The following is a 19,201-nucleotide window of genomic DNA, read 5'->3' as shown; positions in this document are numbered from 1 at the left end:
AGATCTGGGCCAAGGCCCAGGAGCCACAGGCAGGCACTCCCGGCCATGGAGGCCTCACCTGCAGCTTGGTAACCTTGTCCGCCAGCTCCGTGCGCACTCGTTCCCCCTCGGTGAACTTGACCTGCAGCTCCTGCAGCTGGGCCTCAGCCTTCTTCCGCTTGTGCTCAGAGTCCCCTTTGCCCTGCTGCAGGACCTTCACCTCATTGGCCAGCTCCCCTCGCTCGTTCTCCAGGGTCTGCTTCGCCTTCTCCAAGTTGGCTTTCACCTGGTGGGGACACAAGCCAAGATGTGGGAAGGGGCGTCTATGTCAGGGCAGAAGGCTGGTCCTCCTTCCAGCGCTGGGAGAGCTGTCAGCTCCAGATCCAGAATGTGCTCTTAGCGAGCCTGCTGGCAGGCCAGTTCAGGGATGGTGTGCTGGCAAGAGCCCTGAACCCGGGAGCGCAGGCCTGACCCATACTCATCACTCGGCTGAGCGTGACACGTGGCCTGGGTCCTCACCTCTACAACGATCCCCGCCCAGCCTCCTTCACGTTCAAGTGTAAAACGTAATCATCACTGACGCTAGGACTTTAGCAGTGTTAGAAGATGAAGGAAATTATAGTTGCTTGGAGTCAGGCTTCCAGTAAAGCCTCTGAAATTTGACATTCTGGCTAATAACGTAACGATCTTCCAGAAAATATAAAAGTGGCATTTATAGAATCCACCTGACATTCCCATTCTACTGGTTCTGGGGGAGCCCACGCACCCGCTTTGTCTGCTCCAGCTGCTCGGCCAGCTCCTCCACGGCCTGAGAATGCTTCTGCCTCATCTCCTGGATCTGGGCCTCGTGGGTCTTGGCCTCTTCCTCAAGGGTCTTCTTCAGGATGTTCACTTCCTGTTCGCGTTTGGACCTGGAGAGAAGCACGGAATGTCCTCAGAGCGGAGGCCCGGGGCCGGGTGTGCCGCCGGGCTCTCCCTCCCGTGTGTCTCGGCTGTGCGTCTCCAACCCACACTCGCATACCCACTTTGTGGAGGAATCAGGGCCCTTTCAGCCTGAGAGCCCACCCTGGCCTCACTCGAACTCCAAGCCAGCTTCCTAGACGGGCCTCCCCCTCCTGACCGACCTCTGCCTCCCACGCCCCCCCACCTCAGGGACTTGGCCACTTGGCCACATGGCACACCTGAGCTCCTGCTGGGCAGCCGTCGAGTCCAGAGTGTCCTCCAGCTCCGTTTTCAGCGCCTCCAACTCTTCTCCAAGGTCCCGTTTCTGCTTCTCAGCTTTATTCCTAGAGGCTCGCTCAGATTCCAGGTCTTCCTGGAGCTCGGAAATCTGCGATTCCAGCTCTCGGATCTTCTTCAGGGCCATGTTCTTCTGGGTGGCTTCCTCCTCCACTCTGCCAGAGAGACCAGCAATATCAGGGGAGACTCTTCCCACCCAGAGAGCAGAGGGTACAGAAAATCTGGCTTCAGAGAAGAGCAGCCACCGCCGCTTCTGGAAGCCATAACCACGCCCTCAGGTGCCCCTCTCCGCAAAAACATCTAAAGCTTCCAGGAGATTTAAGAGCAAAACCACTTTGAGAACTGGAAAACCTCACAGGGGAGCCACGTCATTTTCCAAACTGAAATTCGGTGCTCTGAACATAAGGAGAAGAAAAACTAAATATTAAGTGAAAATGAAATAAAATGCTAGAGTCCATCATTCCAGCAACCAAGGAAAAAATACGAAGGTGCCAGAGACGCTCTCTGGGTGATGGCCACCTGTTGGTGCAGGTTCATTTGCAGCAACCAGTGTGCCTCCCCGGACTGGGATGTGATAGTGGGGGATGGACAGAGGTGTATAGGAATTCTCTGCACCTTCTGCTCAATTTTTTTGTGTATCTAAAACTAATCTTTTTTTTTTTTTTCCCCAAGCACATCTGTAGTCAGAAAGTTTAAAAATGCATGAAAGACCTATGGTGCTTGGGTGATGTTGTGGGTGACTTCTGGAGGGGTTACAAATAAATGACAACAAAGGAGCCACACGGGTGCTCTTAGTGGACAGGACAGGTCTTGCTGTGCAGCAGCTCCAAGGGCAAGGGGTGCTGGCCCCACCATGGGCTGAAGCGAGGCCCTCACCTGGCCAAGGCGGCCTGCAGCTCCTCCTCTTTCTTGGCCAGCTGCATCTTGAGCTCGGCGATCTGAGCCTGCAGCTCGGCGATCTGGTCATTGAGGTCGGTGGAGTCCCCCTCTAGCTTCCGACGGGTCTTTTCCAGCTCCTGACGCTGCTTCTCCTCTCTTCGGAGGCGCTCTGAGGAGGGAGCCCGGGGAGATCAACAGAGCCCTCAGTGCCCACTGATTCTTTTTCCATCCTTGTTTATCATTCTTATGTAAAATACTGAGTTTTTGTTATAACCCATGTGAGCCTTAAAGGATAACGATATGGAGATACTCGTACCCAACACCCGGATGAAAGAAAGCACATCCCAGGTCACCCCAAACCCCGTTGACCTGCCCCGCCAGGGACCTATGCTCCTCTGCAGGTCGTGTTCACAGCCCCCTTTAAGGCTGCACCAGGTTTGCCTTCCTAAAAACCAGCTTTAGTTTTGCATGAACTTAAATTATGTAAAGAAAGTCCTGCATGAATTCTATATGGTCGGCGTGGGTCGTGGGTCAGGGTCCAATGTCTGGCTTTACGATTTCCACTAGGACGTCCCTCAGGTAATCCCTTGACCTTGCTGTGGGTCATCTGAGTAACAAGGATGATGAGACAACCTGCGCCATTAGGTCGTGAGGCTCATGGGCATGAGTATCTGCAAGCACTCACCACAACCCCTGACCCAGTAAGGGTTAGCGACTTTATTCCCTGACTTGTTTTTGTCACTCAATATTACGACCCTGAGACTTATCCAGGTAAGTGTCACTGCAGTTGATCCATGTGGACCAGTCTGGGGCTCTGTTGCATGAACACACCAGAGCTCATCTACTTGTTCAACTGGCGGCATTCGGGTTGTGTTCACTGCACACCCTCAGGAACAGTGCTGCTGGGCGAGCTCTCGCACACACGGCCCAGGGTGCTGGGCTGGTTGTAGGCCCGTGAGGCTCCAACTCCGCCAGGCAAGGCCGGACCGTTCAAGACCACCTACCCGTTCATGCTCCCACCAGCCGTGTGTGTGTGTGCGCGCGCGCATGCACATGGCTCACTTGGGCTATTCCACATCTTTGTTAATACTCATCAGGGTCAAACTAAGACCCTGTGTGTTCGCCTGCCCAGTGGCTGTGCCCTCCTGGACCTGGATGACACTGTGTTTCAGACTGTTCCCGGGTGACGGAGGGAGATGACAGGCAAGGCCTCTGCCAGCACCTCGAGTCCCCTTGCCACCCTGTCTCACCACATCCCCCAAATGTGAGGGGGGCAGGCGGGGCTGGGCAAACCCTCCTGGTGGTCAGCCTGGACAGTCTGGGCCCGACGTGTGCAGGGAGTCAACAGCTGCCTTGGACACGCCAGGTGGCCCCACATCTCTGCTGAGGGAGCACTGGTTTCTGGCATGAGATCGGAGCCCCCACAGCACTCTACTCTCTCCTCTCCCTCTGCTATCTACACCTCTCAAGAGGCAGGGGCAGGAAGTCCTCAGATAGACCCAGACCTGCATGCTATCCCGTCCTCCTCCCGGGACTCAGGGAGACAAAGGCACAACAGGTCACCTGGCCTGAGTCAAGCAATGGCCTGTCGCGGCATCTGTTCAGCACAGCAGAGCATGCATGGTGTGTCTGTACGCATGACTCAGTTTAGTCCCCAAGGATACCCGTTCCCTGTGCCCCCTTAGAGGGAAGAGAAACCAAAGCCCACAGAGATGATGGGATAGCTGTAAGATGACCCAGAGCTGGGCTCAGACCTACGACCTCTTAGCAAGTGAATCTTGTGCAACTCATGACACAGACAGTAGAGAAATGCCAGTGTTCTGAGAGCCCTTCAGGTGGGGGGGACATTCCTTCCCAGTCCCGCCAGTGCCTGGAGGCCCAGACCCCGTAGGGACCAGAGCTGTCGCTGCGGTTTTCAGGGCAGTGGCTGGGGGGTGCAGACAGTGAACCCGAGACCAGTGCAGTGCTCCTGATCCTGGCAGCCGGGCCCAGGAGGGCCCTGGAGCAGCGATGCCTCGGTTCCTAGGTCAGATGGCTGTTACCCTCTTACCTTCCAGGTCGGTGATCATCGCCTCATGTTTGTTCTTGAGCTTCGCGAGGCTCTTTGATTTCTCCTCCTCTTCCATGAGATTGGTGGTAAACTCAGCTATTCTGTCTTCAAGAAGCTTCTTCTCCTGGGGGGGGGGGGGGGGGGGGGCCAAGGGTGTCAGTTGAGCACAGAACACTTCAGCTCTCTTCAAAGTATGACTTACCCACAAATTTAGGATTAAACCAAGGAGAGGGCATTGGTTTAATACTTCAGATTCATTAGGATTTTCTGGATCAAAGGATAACCTTGAAAGATCACTAGCACCCCTGAAATAGCTGGATAAGTTTCCTTAGGATCTACAAATGTGGGTGCTATGTCACCCTTTGGGCTCAGGTAAGAAAGGCGTCCAGCCAGCATCGGCAAGGGGGTGGCTCGACGCTCTGTACCTAGCACTCATCCCCTGGGCAGGCTGGGATCTCTGCCTTCCTCATCTCCCCAAGCACCCAGGCTGCTCTCCCCACTTTCTGCTGCGTGGCCATCACTGGAGTTGTAATCTCAGCGAGGTCCCCAACAAGGCTGACTACACAGGTGACAGCACGGGGATCTCGGTCTCGTGTCACAGGGTCCACAGGCAGGCATCCTGTCGCTTCAACCCCCACCACATGCTCGGGACTGAGAATAGCCTTCTGACCCTGTCTTTCTTTCTGTGACACGACTCTGGGCTTTTATCTGCTCAGAAGCAGACTCTGACAGGGACCCGACTTGGCTCTAAGAGGAGCAGTCAGTACCCTGGGGACAGTTGGAGGAGGGCACCTGCCCCTCAACAGTAAGCCACCACAGTGCCCAGAGCCACTGGTGACAGACGTGCAGAACCTCCCAGGTGGCTCAGCTACAAGTCTCAGGAACCTGTGGAGAGCTTCGCTGAGGAGGCCAGACCTCTCCCTTGGGCCCCACATAACGGACACATGCCTTCAAATAGGATGCTGGTGCTCGGAGGCCACGGACACCCAGGAAAACCATAGTAGGCAGGAGAGGGAGGGTGGTGGTGGGCCCATACCCTGCCTGCACCCAGCCACCAGCACTCCGCAGCACTGTGGGCCTCACCTTGGCCAGTTTGCAGTTCTGGTCTTCCATGATGATCTGGTCTTCTTCCAGCTTCTTCAGCTTGGCCTCGGTGGTCACCTTCTCCAGCTGTAGCTTCTGGCGCGCGCTCTCCTCCTCCTCCAGCTGCTCCTCCAGTTCCTACCACAGAGTCGGGGAGACCGTGAGGGGCGCAGACCACACAGACCCCGCCTCGGGACCCAGACCTGGCTCCACCCAGTTGAGGGGTCCAGTCTTCCAAACTGAGGCCAGGGCACAAAGGACGCCAAGGCCCCGGACCCACTGTGTGCTCGGCTTGTTATGAGGGGCTTCCTTGAGCAAGCTGCCCACCAGAGGCGTGGGCAGAAGGCAGAGCTGCTGGCCCTGGCTCCCGGGACTGGCCGCGGTGAGGACAGAGGGAGGGAAGTTAGTTAAACTGGCTTTGGTGCTCTGCTGGCAGTGCTCGCAGAGGTCTGAGCCCGTGGGAGAAATCGCTGCCCCCAGAGAGCAGCACCAACAGGCAGCCCAAGCAAACAGAAGAGGGGCTTTCCATGGCCCTGGGATTTCTGCGTTTCCTCCAGCTCCGGGGGCACACGCCTCCCTGCACCCCATCCCCTTTGCCCCTCCTTGCAGGGAGGGAAGGGGCTCACTTGGATGTTTTGCTGCATTTTCTTCTTCTCTGCCTGCAGATGCTGGCAGCGCTCCTCTTCCTCCTCTACCCTGGCCTCCAGGTCATGGCAAATCTCTTCCAGCTCCTGCTTCTTGGCCGTCAGACGGGCCCGCAGCTCCTCAGCCTCAGCACACAGCTCTGTTTCTGCCTGGAGCTGCTCCTGCAGCTGCAGCTTCTCTGCCATGAGCTGCCAAGAGCACGTGAGCAACGTGAGCCCCTGCATGTTCCTCAGGCCCCAGCAGTGCAGAGAACCCCTCACTCGGCCTCCCGTGGTGAGGAGACCGTCCTGATGAGACCAGTTCCCATCTCTCATGTTCTTGATCTTCACCACTACCCAGCAAGCTGGGCACCACCATCACCAGGAACAGGCTCATAAGGCTAACCCAACACTCAGGAGCTTTCCGCCCCACCGGGGGCCTCCCTACATCACAAGACCCCGAATGGGGCCTGCAGGGAGATGAGCCGCTGTTACAGTGACAACAAAACCTGGCTGTCAACTCCAAACACGCCCCGCCCACTGGTGGCCAGCAGGTGGCGGCACCTGGAGCGGCCGCCCCAACTCCCTGGGCAGAGCCTGCTGACACCTACCTGGGACTGCAGAGTCTCCATCTCCGTGAGCCTGTTCTCTGCAGCCAGCTGCTTCTCGCGGACCTTCACCAGCTCCTCCTCCTTGGCCATCATCTCCTCCTCCTGTCGGCTCACCTGCAGCAGTGGCTTGACCTAGAAGAGACAGAGGTAGAAGTGTTTGGCTGACGATAACCATCGAGGCCAGCAGTCCCCTCACCTGTGCCCAACGTAAGCCCGAGGGAGTGACGGACACCCAGACACGCTGTGGGGAGGAGGCACACACTCAGACCATCTTTCTGGAGATGGATTCGGTGCTATGCTGCTAAGCACGGGTCAGAGAGAGGACCCCGTGTGTGCATGAAGATGTGCAGGGCGGCATTGTTTACAACGGTGAAATACTGGGAATGAGAGAAAGAAACAGCGCGGGAAAGATCACCAGATAAAATCGGAAACGGCTCCAGGGAACGACATGCTAACTTTTAAAAGATGATGCTCGTGAAGGAATTTTAAATGGAAAATACGAACACAAGACTGTTTATGCAAGTCAGAGCTCAGCTAGGTAAGAACGCATACGGTTTACAGAGCGGAGATTTAAAGGGAGTAAAGACAGGGGATAAACATGGAAACATCTGCCAGATGCCAGCGCTGGCTCAGGGCTGAACAGATCACACGGAAAGTTTTATTTTCTTCTTTATGCTTTTTGTTACCCTACCTTTCACCAACTGCCAGAAATTATTTACTACAGACAAAAGCAGCCTGAATGACTTTTGTGATGAAGGGATTGGGAGGGGTGGGGAGACAAGGGAGCAGAAGGCCTGTCCAGCGGTGTGCAGGTTCTGACCCACCGCCCTGCGGCTCCCTGGGAGGACTGAGCCCCCAGCATACGGGGCCCCAGCAGCCAGGGCCCTCACACCCTGGGAGCTGCTCTGAGCCTGATGGCAGGCTGCGACCCTCCACGCCACATGCTCTAGACCCCGGGGGGCAGGCCCAGCTCAGGCTCACACCAGCAGGCTGCAGGGCGGTGGGTGAGAGGCGGAGTGCTGCTCCCAGGGCCCTGGGGCCTGCAGAGGCCAGTGTGAGGCCTGCCTGTCCCCTCCACCACATCAGAGGCCGTCACAGCGCTAGTAGGGCTATGGTGTGGGAGGGGCCCCTTCCAGAACCCACCTTGGTGAAAAGCCTCCACCACTGCCAGTTCCGCAGCTTCAGGTAAGCGGCGCAGTTCCTCTGCAGGACCTTCATGGCTGTCAGTTGCTGCTGCCGCTTGGCAAAGGCCCTGGGGAGAGGGACACAGTCAGGCCAGGGGACCACAGACCTCCAGCAGACCAGAGGTTTTTTCAGGGGACCTTAACCCTTCCTGCCTGAGACACCTCAAAACAGAAGCATAGGGAAGGAGCCTGGCCTTAGGGTTGAGTCCTGTGGGTGGCCCTGTAGAGGGTGACAAGGACCTAGGTCACCAGGCCACTTTCCTTCACCAAGGGGTAGGTGAGTTCATGAAGTAATGAGTTCTGCATTGAGTATGACACTGGTCATTAAAGAGATGCAGTGACTTCAGCTTCCCAGCCTCCTGCCACTCACTATCAGGGGCCTCTGATGCGGGGGGACAGGAGGATGTCAACAGCCAATGTCCTGCAAAGGTGGGCTTAATGTGTCGGCTTGGGGGGCTTTGGGATCAATGAAAGCTCCATTTGCCCAACCACAAAGCCATGCTGTGTCTCCCAGGGCTCCCAGCTCACACCGGAACATTCGGCCCCGAGCACAGACACGGGTTCAGGAGGCCAGCATGCAGCTGCCGTGCCCACTGACTGCTGCAGGTGAGCCCCTCTCTCAAACTAACTGCTCGGGACTCAAGGACGGTCTCCTGCCCCAGGAGCACAGGTGACTCTGGGGACAGCCAGACTCCAGGCATCATCCCCAGACGAGGGACATGCTGAGGAATACTGGTAGGCAGGCCTGTGTGGAGCAGGCAAATCAGGCACTGAGTCACCCCCTTCCCAGCCTCAGGCATAAATCCAGAAAGCAGGGGGCAGGGAGCTCCTCCTGAGCGCCCCTCAGACAGACCGCCGACTGGCGCCAGAGCCCTGTACAGCAGGAAAGCCGGGAAGGGTCCCTTTAGGAACTCACTTCCTGGCCAGGTAGCCCCTGCAGCAGGCCTGGAACCCGATAATGACGTCTGTGATCTTCAGGTCCCGCTCCTCCTCCAGGTGGGCCAGCACGCCAGCCCGGAAGAAGACCTTGCTCTGGCCGATGCGGTACAGATTGCTGTCCAGCTCCAGGGCTTTGATCTAGACGGGAGCAGAGCGATGCATCACACAGCGGAAACACACAGAACCTCCACACTAACGGGACCTAAAGGTCTTCCCTCCTTCCACCTCCCGCCTCCACGCTCTGCAATCACAGCCTACAAATGCCCGGCTGGGCCACCCTCCACCCAGAGGTGGCCGAGCATCATCATTATTGTCACGACGAGGACACGCTCCAGTTCAGGCCAAGCCCAGGACCAAAGGCTGATTAGGTGACCTGGGGCTGTGCTTCCTCAGCTAGAAAATGGGAATAATGCTTTCTTTAATTAGAACTGAAGAAATCCAGCAACTAACAGAGCCTCCTCCCCAGTATGGCTGTGAGAAATGAACAGGAGGGCACAGAGCTTGGCACAGGGTGTACTGCGTACGCAACAGATCTGCGTGCTCGTTACCATCACTGTGTGGTTTGGGTACAGGATGGGCTCTCTCTGCCTGGGAGAGGATTCAGAACAAGCTTTGAAAAGGGAGGAGTGGGATCCAAGGGAGCTTGGGGCCCCCATACAGTCCTGGTAACCGTGGAAGAGGCCCCAGGAGGGGCCAGCACAGGCATCTTCCCTCCCTGTCTGAAGGAGGGATACCCCTCACTGGGACAACCACTAACCATGTCTCCTGGAGAAAGGGTGGCCCACGCACCCTCCCTGGTCATGCCCTGCTTCCCCCCAGGCTGGTGAGCCCTGGACAGAGGGAGTAGTCTCCTCCCTCCTCATCCCCACCTCCCAATCACCTAATGCAGAGCTTTCCACATAGTAGGAGGTATCAAATCCCTTCTTCCCTTTCCTTTTTCTGCCAATCCCCCTGCTCATCCTCTCTCCTCTTTGGAAAAGAATGCAGAATAAAGACCACAGAAGGCAGTCGCCACTAACCCTGGCCCTGTTAGGAACGGTGTGACACCCATATAGTGGGAAATATGACAGGGTGGGATCCAGCCCCAGCTTGCTCACTGAGTCACTGTGGGCCACCATGCATTCTAACAGAGGTCAGAGAGCTGCTGCATGTCAGGCACTGCTCCAGGGGCCGAGAGGAAATGTCCAGAAGCAGGCACTGCAGGGGCTAGGGGCAGCTGCCATGCTCCGGGCCTGCTGCCCTGGTGCCAACCATACGGGGCATGACAACCAGAGGAAACGTGAGCCAGAAAGCATGAGAATGTGCCCCAAAGGAAGGGACCAGCTCACAACAGTACCCTGCCATGGCCACAGAGCGTGTCCTCCACCCTGCCCACATGCCACCCGACCATCCCAGCATCCCAGTGCCAAGGGGGCCTCTGCTCGAGACACCCTGCAGATACAGGACTAGAGCATCAGCAGGATGACAGGGCACAGGCATCATCCAGGTACAAGGATGTGGGTGCCCACCCGCCAAAGGTCCACCCCCAGAGGGAGGCAGAGGCAGCAGCTCTACTCACCATGAGCACGCACGCCTGCTTCCCATCCATGAAGCCCTTAGGAATGGAATTTGGTGTCAGGATCTCATACCTGAGGGAAAAAAATAAAAGATAAAAGGCTGGTCAGTCTACCCCTTGCTTGGATTCCAAGTGGCCTGGAACGCACAGGGGAGAGGAGAACTGTCCCTCTAGGACAGCGCATGTAGGATCCTCCTCCCAAAGTCTCCCAAGGAAGGAAAATGTTCGGTAAATCCCACCCTGCTCTTTCCTTAGACTGAATGACCCAGAAAGGCTGCGTTGTTTTCCAGAAAGAATGGAAACTTACATTGGACTGTTTGGATCACACTGGACCGTTTGGGTCACTCGGACCTTGTGAGTCACATTGGACCACTTGGGTCACTCAGGGGTGAGCTTTAGGTTGGCCTCACCGACTGCTCATGGCCTGGTGTCCACATCTGTAACCTGGGATGGCCACACTCCCCATTCCCCCCAGGTGCTGCAGGGACTGCTAACAGGTGGGATGGTCGCAGAGTCAGAGGGCTGCATGGCGCCAGCAACTGGCACTAAGCGTGGTTATTACATGAATGGGACCGTGTCACCCATGCCCCTCTCTGCATTCATGGCCAGGAGCCACAGTGCCCTGCGACCTGCATTTCTATGAAGCTCCTCTGGCACCCCACTTTCTGGCTGATTCCTCTTTAATGCCTCTTCCAAGATCCTCTAACGGTAGCAAACAGGGCCAGGCCCCCTGGTTGCTAGGCGTGACAGCCAGCTAGGTAATTTCTGCTTCGGTAATAAAATGGGGAGATCCCTTCTCATACAGAGGGTGGCAGACAGCAGGGACGGGAGGAGCCAGCCGGACCTCAGCTCCATAGGGATGAGGAAACTGTTCCCTCAAGCAAGTGCTCTGCACCGGATGAGGCAGGCTACAGGCCCCGCTCACCTCTGCCGGAACTCCTGGAAGACCACCCTGTTGGGGAAGCCCTGGCGGCAGATCCGGATGCCCTCGAGGACCCCGTTGCAGCGCAGCTGGTCCAGCACCAAATGCGGATCCAGTTTGCCAGCCTGGAGACAAAAATATATGCATGTGGTCTTAAATCCGTGCCTAGGATTGACGGAGAAGGGTGGGGCAGGCCCCTGCGGACTCAGCAGGTAAAAGCCCCCAGGAGGGGGATCACTGCAGCCCACAGGTTTGGACAGTCAAGTTTCCTGACTGTGGCTCAGGAAAGGCTCCAGTCAGGTAGTGCACCCCAGCCGGAAGACAGGCTACCACTGTAGCCTATCTGCTAAGAGTGCCTTGTGCTGACCTGCAGAGGGTCTCCCCTGAGGCTCACGTGTCGGGGGCGGGGGGGGGCCGGTGGGGAGGAATCAATCACTTCTGCTCAGGGAGACAGACAGGGGCCCAGCACCCGCACCTTCTTCTCGTGGTTGGGGATGATGCAGCGGACAAAGTTGGGGTTGGTGTTCCTCAGCGTGGCCATCAGCTTGGCCAGCTGTTCCTTGTAGAGCTGGCCCACGGTCCGGAACATGCCCTTCCGCGTTTTAAAGGCCCCGGGCAGCGCCGTCTCAGACATGCCAGCCACCTGGTCCAGGCCGATGATGCGGTCCACTGCAGAGACCACCCGAAAAGCACATGAATGCCCAGTGGGCCTGGAGGGGGGTGGAGGGACAGGAAAGAAACAGACACCCAGACAAAGGAGGAGAGACCACAGGACAGCAAGACCATTTCTACTTGGAATCTACACAGATGGCTAAGATAACTCCAAATGCTCAGCAAACTTGACTTTGTGAACAGGAAGCAGGAAAGGGTTTGGAGAGCCTGGAAAGCCACAGGGGGGTGGGAGGGTGCGCGGGGAGTTCATATTGCACATCTTCAGCCCTACTCAAGCTCTTACTGCCAAACAGATGTACTAAAGTGGCAACACTATTTCAGAATAGCAAGGGGGCTATTCCACTAGGCTGGCTCTAAGGGGGTGTTAAAATCTGACCTACAGAATCCTGTAGTAGTTTCCTAGTCCCATTAAAAAAAAAAAAAAAAAAAAAAAAAAACAGTATCCTGAATTCCCACTGACCTTTACCTAAGAGCAGTAGGAGTTAGAAAGTAAGAGCTGTACAGCTACCTACCATTGTCTATTAGGACTCTAGATGATTCCCTTACCATTTGGAAGCCTGCCTGTGCAGAGCCCCTAAATCAGGGGCTTAGAGCAGCACATGGCGTCAGAACAGAGGCCCCAAGAACCAGCACTTGTCACAATGAATATTCTGAAGTCTGTACACCCCCCCTTCCTGCTCTTGTGTCTTACTTGGGCTCCTAGCACATGGGTCTTTATCATCTCAAACACCCTCCGAGGACATAGCCCTTGCCGCCATGGCACCTGCCCAGAGCAATGAGGAACGCTTTCCTCAGGGGTGAAAGCAAAGTAACAAGCAAACCCAACCAAAGTGGCTGGTGACTTGAAGTCAGTTTTAAGCAAAAGCCAATATTCAATCTAAAGCCTTCCATTACTGGATGTAAAAGCTAAGAATTCTGTGACAAAGTCACAAAGTTTCCTATTCCTTTGTGACCAGACCTCTAGGATTTGTCTGAAGACAGCAAAAAGAACAGGTGCTCAGGACAGAAGCCGGGAGTGAGGATAGACCTGCTGAACCGGTCAATTAAAATGGGAGGCACTTTTGACCTCACGCACCGGGGCACATTTCACTGGCTACTGAAGGTGTCCTGGGAGTGGGTGGCTGGCGAAGGCCACTCAGGTTGCCCAGAGAAGGTCGAATGTGCCCCATGATAACCGGCCGTTTCATGTGAGCATGTCCTGCCCCCCCAGAGGCCCAGCCCAGAAGGAACAGGCCCTTGCTGACAGTGCCAAACAAAAGCAGATGCTATTCTAGTTTTAGCTTTTGGGTGCAAATACACACAGCAGGGCGCACGACACCTAAACCTCATGCTGAGACATCCACAGCCATTCAAGCAGCAAAACAGTGCTGCCTCCCCGGGGTGGAGCTCTGAGGAGGATATGAATGTGTACACTGGGCTTTGTGGGGGTTTTCCCCCCTCTCTCAGATCTCTATACAGATCGAGGTTGACAGCCTGCCCACAGGCCAGAGGCAGACCAGGGAAAGGGGCAGTCGGGCAGGAAGAGCCAACAGGTAAGAAGACTCCACAGAAGCGTGCCTCACACAGCCCTGGATGCATCACACACAAGGGACAGCACTCCGGGGGGGCCAGTCACCTGGTTCTAGGTGGAGAATGGGAAAGCGCTGATAGAAATAGGCTCTCTGAGTGCTCTGCATCTCTGCAACAGAGAGGTCAAAGCAAAACCAGGCAGAGGGAAAGGAGGAACCGACAGAAGCAAGGAAGAAGAACTCCCGAGCAGCAGCCGGCCGAGGAGGGGCAGGCCACCTGCACCACGAGGCTCTGGACTGCCGGGCCGTTCCCACAGGTGGAGGCTGGAGGCCCAGCCCTCATCCAGGGCGGGAAGAGGCCCGCCGCAGCCAGGGGGCACGTACCATCCTTCCACAGTTCCGAGACGAACTTGTCTGATGACTGGTGCAGAAGCGTGGCGATGTTGTCGTTCAGGGGGTCCATGTTCTTCATCAGCCACTCGTCGGCTTTGTAGTCCACCTGCAAGGGTTGGGGGCCCAAGTCACAGGTTGCCCTGGAGACACAAGCTCTCACCCAAGTGCTCTGGAAAACAGCTGGCCCCCATGGGTGGCAGGGTTTAAAAATGCGGACATCCCTTGACCTGGTATTTTCTTCCTCAACAAAGAAGTGAGTAGCAAGGGCGGTTGGTCGTCAACAGGACATTCTCCGCGGTGGGATGTGGAACAGCAAATAAAACTAGACAGGACACAGATAGCCAGCAATGGGGGATTGGCTGAGAAGTGTTATGTTGCAACCTTTGATAGAATAGCTGGTTTTTTATATTTTTAAGGTGATATAAAAAAAAAAAAAAAATCCTGGCAGGACATAACCAAAATCTTATAGTATTTCTTTTTAGTAACAGGAAACAGATTTTTGTTTTATCTTTTCAGGATGTGTGAGTTTCCCCTGAGCTTGTATTCTTATCTTTTCTGAAATACGTTCTTAATAACTAATCCATTGCACTTTTACTGCAGAACTGCCTCAGCCTCCCTCAGTGTAGAGCTGACCACTGTTTTGGGGCCGATGCTCCTCTACAGCCCCTTTTGGAGGCTCTCGCACATGTGCACTGCTGTGGATGATGGGTTGTGTGATGTTGGGTTCTTGTTACCTCCTGGAAGGTGAACAAAGGCCCAGAGACAGCATCTTGGCAACCTGGCCATAGCCAGCATGCTTGTCCTTTTAGCTGCTGCCCTGCAGCCCAAGCGTGCACACACATGGCCAGTTTCGTTTGGGCTTGCCCCCAATGGGTTTTCAGGTGTGCCCATCTTTTTTGCATTATAAATAATACTGCAATAAAAGCCCTGTGAGTGGCTCTGTACGTGCATTTCTAACAGAGACAGATGGCAAGAAACAAGGTTGTTCGGATTTTTTTGTGTTTTTAATGGTTTCTATTTTTTTTTATTATTTTATATATGTTATATTATATTATATTATATTATATTATATTATATTATATTATATTATATTATATTATATTATATTTTAATGGGTATTTTTAAAGTCAAGAGTTGTGTGCTTCAGCAGCCATAGGGACCAGACGAGCTACATAGAAGAGGCCGGGCAGTGCGGGGCCACAAGAGCAGCAGGTGGGGACCAGGTGTGGCTCGGCAGCAGCTGTGAAAGCTCACGGCTCGCCTCACCTGATTCATCACATGTTCTGGCCACGAGTGTCAGGAGCTTTGAGAAAGGAACACAGAACTTGCTACAACCAGCTTGATTCCCAGTACAGACCTCTGTGGACTCGGGACACCCCTCTTCGGTTAGCAAGGAGAGCGGTTTTGCCATTTTGTGGCTGGTCAAACTTGGCCATGAACAAAGCTGTCACCCAGAGTGGTGGCTCTCAACCAGGGTGACGGTGCATCACTCGTGTTTAGCGATGCCTAGGGACCTTTTTGTCTCATCTAGGGAGAGTGCTACTGACCTCTGGTGGGTAGAAGCCATGAGTGCTGCTGAACAATGCACATGACAGTCCGGGGACACCGTAGATGGTACAGCCCATGGTGTGAGGAGCGCAGAGGCTAAGCAGCCTTGCCCTAGACTGCTGACCTGTGCCGAGCACTGGGCTTCACAAGCTCATTTAGGACACCTAACACTGCCCAGCGACGGTTACTTATTTTCCAGATGAGGTGATCAAGGCTCAGAGAGATTAACTGGTCCAAAGTCACACCACTTATGAGTGACAGGGTTCTAGTTCAAACTCCAGTGTCTGCCTTAGCACAAATGTCACTTCCACACCCGGAAAATGCCACTAATGATGGGACACCTGACTAGCAGTCTGAGTACCTTACAGGACTGCTGCAAGCCCTAAGTACAATGGTGCACAGAACAGTGCTCTCGCAGGTGTGAGAGCCACATGAATGTGAATTCCTGCCACCAGGCACACTGCTGGAGGCATCACGAGATAAGCACTGTCCTTGCCAGCCCCCGCCCCCCAACCGGGCTGCCCAGCTCCTAGGCCTAAACAGCATCATCTCTGCCCCCCCTCCCCAGGAAGGGCCAGCCGGCACCTTCCCACCCACGTGCTTGCCTCACCTTGCCTGCATAGTGGATGATGCAGAAATCGGCTTTGTCCTTCAGCTGCTTGGGCTTCTGGAACTTGGGGTGGGTGCCCTGCTCCTGCACCACCTTCTCCACGAAGCTCTTGTCAGTGGCTTTGGGGAACCAGCATTCCTCATCCAGCAAGGCCAGGATGCCAGGGGGCCCTGCCTGGGAAAAACACAGCATCACACAGGTGAGCACGACCTGGGGAACCCACCCCACCCCTACCCTCACAAGAAGCCAGAGGTTAATATTCAGAATCCCCAGAATCTCAGCAGACGGTAGGTGGCACTTGTCACCAAAGGCGGCTGGTAAAAGAAGCATTAGCAGAACTCAAGAATTCTAGTCTGGGGGGTCTGGCCAGCTCAGCTGGTGGGGCACACAACTTTGACTTCAGGGTCATGAGTTCAAGCCCCACATTGGGCATGGAGCCTACTTAAAAATAAAAGGTAGTTCTAGTTTAAAAAGAAACTTCTGGGGTCTCAGCTGTGGCTGACACACCTTAACCAGATGATCCATCACCAAATTTCTCCAGCTTTGTTGCACTGGAAATCCCCTGGGAGGTCTGACAGATGTGGGCCACGGCCCCCATGCCCAGGGGCTGTCCTCAACAGGCACCTCTGTCCCTGGAGCCACTGAGACACTGCCCCACATGCTGTGTCTGTCCCACTATGTGGTGAAATGTGACACTTCAGTCAAGTCCTCCAAGGAAGCCCCCAGAGCCCCAGGAGCACACTGAATTGATAAGAAAGCCAATTAAAATGATGCGGGGCCTAGCCAAGAAGACTCTGAGCCAGATGGGATCTTATTCATTGGAAAACTTAACTGAGGGGGCACCTGGGTGGCTCAGTGATTGAGCTCAGGGTATGTTCCCGGGGTCCTGGGATTGAGTCCCACATCGGGCAGGGAACCTGCTTCTCCCTCTGCCTGTGTCTCTGCCTCTTTCTGTGTGTCTCATGAATAAATAAATAAAATCTTAGAGGGGGAAAAAAAAAGGAAAACTCAACTGATTTAAGAGAAGCTCACCATAGAAGTAAATTGCTTAATATTAGGATCACCAGTCATTTCAACCCCTGCCCCCTGCCTTAACTAACACTTCCAAGCGCCCAAACTTCTTCCTAGATCTTCCAACTAATTGGCATTTTGGTATAATTCTGGTTGTACCCATTTTCAGCAGCTCAGGACTCTAGGAAGATGTGAGTTCAGTGCTTTTACTCAATCAAGAGATAACCCAGGGGCACCTGGGTGGCTTAGTGGTTGAGTGTCTGCCTTTGCCTCAGGGTGTGATCCCAGGGTCCTGGGATCAAGTCCCACACTGGTCTCCCCAGAGGGAACCTGCTTCTCCCTCTTCTTATGTATCTGCCTCTCTCTGTCTCTCATGAATAAATAAAACCTTTAAAAGAGAGAGAGAGAGAGATAACCTAGAAAAAGAAAGGGCACACCCTGTCCAACCTAAAACACAAGATGACCCCAACCACACCTGGCAAGACCTTTCGCTATGAAGTGAAGGCAAAGGAGAAGGCTCCTTGGCTACCGCCACCCACCAACAGCCAATGCTGGGGGACGGCAGCTCTGGCACCGAGTTAGTCCTATGGAGTCCTAAGGGGAACAGACCACGCATGCCTCAGCACCTGTACACCCTGGTTCTGCACAATGCCACGCTGCGGCAAAAGCACCTGGGATAGGATGCTATGACACAGACGCATGTCTGTTTAAGACAAAGAAAAGCCTGTTGAGCCCACCCGTCAGGTAAACACTGGGTGGTCTTCTGAGACTGAAGACGGGATCCTTGGGCATCAGCCACAGCCTCACCTGGCCAGCAGCTGGGTGAGGCCCTCAGGCACCAGATCTGAGCCCGCGGGCTTATTCCGGCAGGTGGCACCCACAGGGAGGGGGCCCAGACACAGCCCCCCATCGGTGCCCCCCCCCCCCCCGACACTCAGTGTCCAAGGGGACGAGTGGCAAGCCAGGTCTGAGCAGGTCTGGCTCTTACTGGCTTCTCGATGAGGTCAATGCAGGGCTGCAGGTCAAGGCCAAAGTCGATGAAGTTCCACTCAATGCCCTCACGCTGGTACTCCTCCTGCTCCAGGATGAACATGGTGTGGTTGAAGAGCTGCTGCAGCTTCTCGTTGGTGTAGTTGATGCAGAGCTGCTCGAAGGAGTTCAGCTGCAGGGAGAGAGGGCTGTCAGAGAGGGGCCCACTCTCCTGCCATGACACCGTGGCCCTCCTCGGGCAGCTCGGTGCTGGCCCTGGGGAGCCCCAGTGGGCAAGTGCCTTCCCTTACCAAACCCAGAGCAGGGGCTCCTGCTTTCCGGGGCCCAAGGACCTTTCTAGCTGCTTGGGAAAGCCTCTCTCAGAACAAAGTTTGAAAATGAATAAACTAGATTGATGACAAAGGAAAGGATGCTAAAATATAATCATCAAATTACTGTGCCATACGAATAGATCATGCTTCCTTATTAAAAAGCACGAGCTGCCGGCCTTGTAACTTCCAGAAGTTTGAGGCAGATGAGTGTAAATGACATCAGAACATCTCTACAACTGCTATGCATGAAAAGCATCTGATTTCCACTAGAGACAGACCCCAAGCACTCCTGGGGCCACTGCAGTTTGTATATTTTGCTCAACTCACAGCTGAAAATAAATGTGCCACATCAATGAGATGTTAGTGAAAAATAAAGAGGTCATTTCCACCCCCACCGAGTTCATGATCTCTCTAAAACCTGCCACAGACCCCAGGTTAAGAACCTCAGATCTCCTGCAACTATCATTTTTCCCAGGCCTTGCGTCTTCATGGGCAGAGACAGTGTCTTGTCCCAACGCTTAATAAATAGTCGCTGGAAGAGTAAATCTCAGAAAGCACCTGCCCAGGAAGGCTCCCCTCCCAGGACACCCAGTAAAAGGTCCCATTGTTTCTAGCACTGCTGGTTGGGAACGGGCATGAAGCCCCAGAGGGGCCTTGAGCTTAAAATATGCCCAAGTGAGGTGTCCTGTCTCCATATGAGGGAGGAGGTGGCCCACTGAGATTGCCATGGGGCCACAGGAAAGAAGATTCCTAGCCCCAAGAGCTAGGAGAGGAGCTCACATCAAAGATCTCGAAGCCAGCGATGTCCAGGATCCCGATGAAAGAGGCACCCTGCCTCTTGGTCTTGTCCAGAGCCTTGTTAATGCGCAGCACCAGCCAGCGGAACATTCGCTCATAGGTGGCCTTGGCCAAGGCCTCAATGGCAAAGTCAGCCTGGGGTCGGGGGAGACAGGGAACACACCCAGGAGAACAGAATGTCAGATGCAGGTGCTTTTAAACTTTGTAACCCTTTGCTCCAATAACCCCCCTGCGGGGGGACCTTCCCCCAGAGACAGCTCTAAGGACAGGGTAAAAACGCTTCAAACACAAGTATA

General features: G+C 54.8%; 1 protein-coding gene across 1 annotated transcript in view; it reads right to left on the bottom strand.

The window, feature by feature from the left end:
• MYH9 (myosin heavy chain 9) overlaps positions 1 to 19,201 on the bottom strand; it is a 90,563-nt gene that overhangs the window by 10,607 nt on the left and 60,755 nt on the right. The window contains exons 12-28 of the mRNA XM_072742099.1: positions 18,888 to 19,040; positions 17,795 to 17,968; positions 15,796 to 15,969; positions 13,629 to 13,743; positions 11,540 to 11,733; positions 11,068 to 11,189; positions 10,146 to 10,215; positions 8,565 to 8,725; positions 7,608 to 7,716; positions 6,465 to 6,596; positions 5,857 to 6,063; positions 5,231 to 5,368; positions 4,148 to 4,271; positions 2,095 to 2,266; positions 1,161 to 1,373; positions 746 to 890; positions 59 to 265 (exon numbers count right to left, since the gene is read on the bottom strand). Of these exons, the coding sequence (XP_072598200.1) occupies positions 59 to 265; positions 746 to 890; positions 1,161 to 1,373; positions 2,095 to 2,266; positions 4,148 to 4,271; positions 5,231 to 5,368; positions 5,857 to 6,063; positions 6,465 to 6,596; positions 7,608 to 7,716; positions 8,565 to 8,725; positions 10,146 to 10,215; positions 11,068 to 11,189; positions 11,540 to 11,733; positions 13,629 to 13,743; positions 15,796 to 15,969; positions 17,795 to 17,968; positions 18,888 to 19,040 (2,610 nt within the window). The remainder of the gene's footprint in view (positions 1 to 58; positions 266 to 745; positions 891 to 1,160; positions 1,374 to 2,094; positions 2,267 to 4,147; positions 4,272 to 5,230; positions 5,369 to 5,856; positions 6,064 to 6,464; positions 6,597 to 7,607; positions 7,717 to 8,564; positions 8,726 to 10,145; positions 10,216 to 11,067; positions 11,190 to 11,539; positions 11,734 to 13,628; positions 13,744 to 15,795; positions 15,970 to 17,794; positions 17,969 to 18,887; positions 19,041 to 19,201) is intronic.

The sequence above is a fragment of the Vulpes vulpes genome, chromosome 16 (genome assembly GCF_048418805.1).
Source record: "Vulpes vulpes isolate BD-2025 chromosome 16, VulVul3, whole genome shotgun sequence".
In the NCBI taxonomy this organism is placed as follows: Eukaryota; Metazoa; Chordata; class Mammalia; order Carnivora; family Canidae; genus Vulpes; species Vulpes vulpes.
This window is presented reverse-complemented; position numbering and strand designations above follow the sequence as displayed.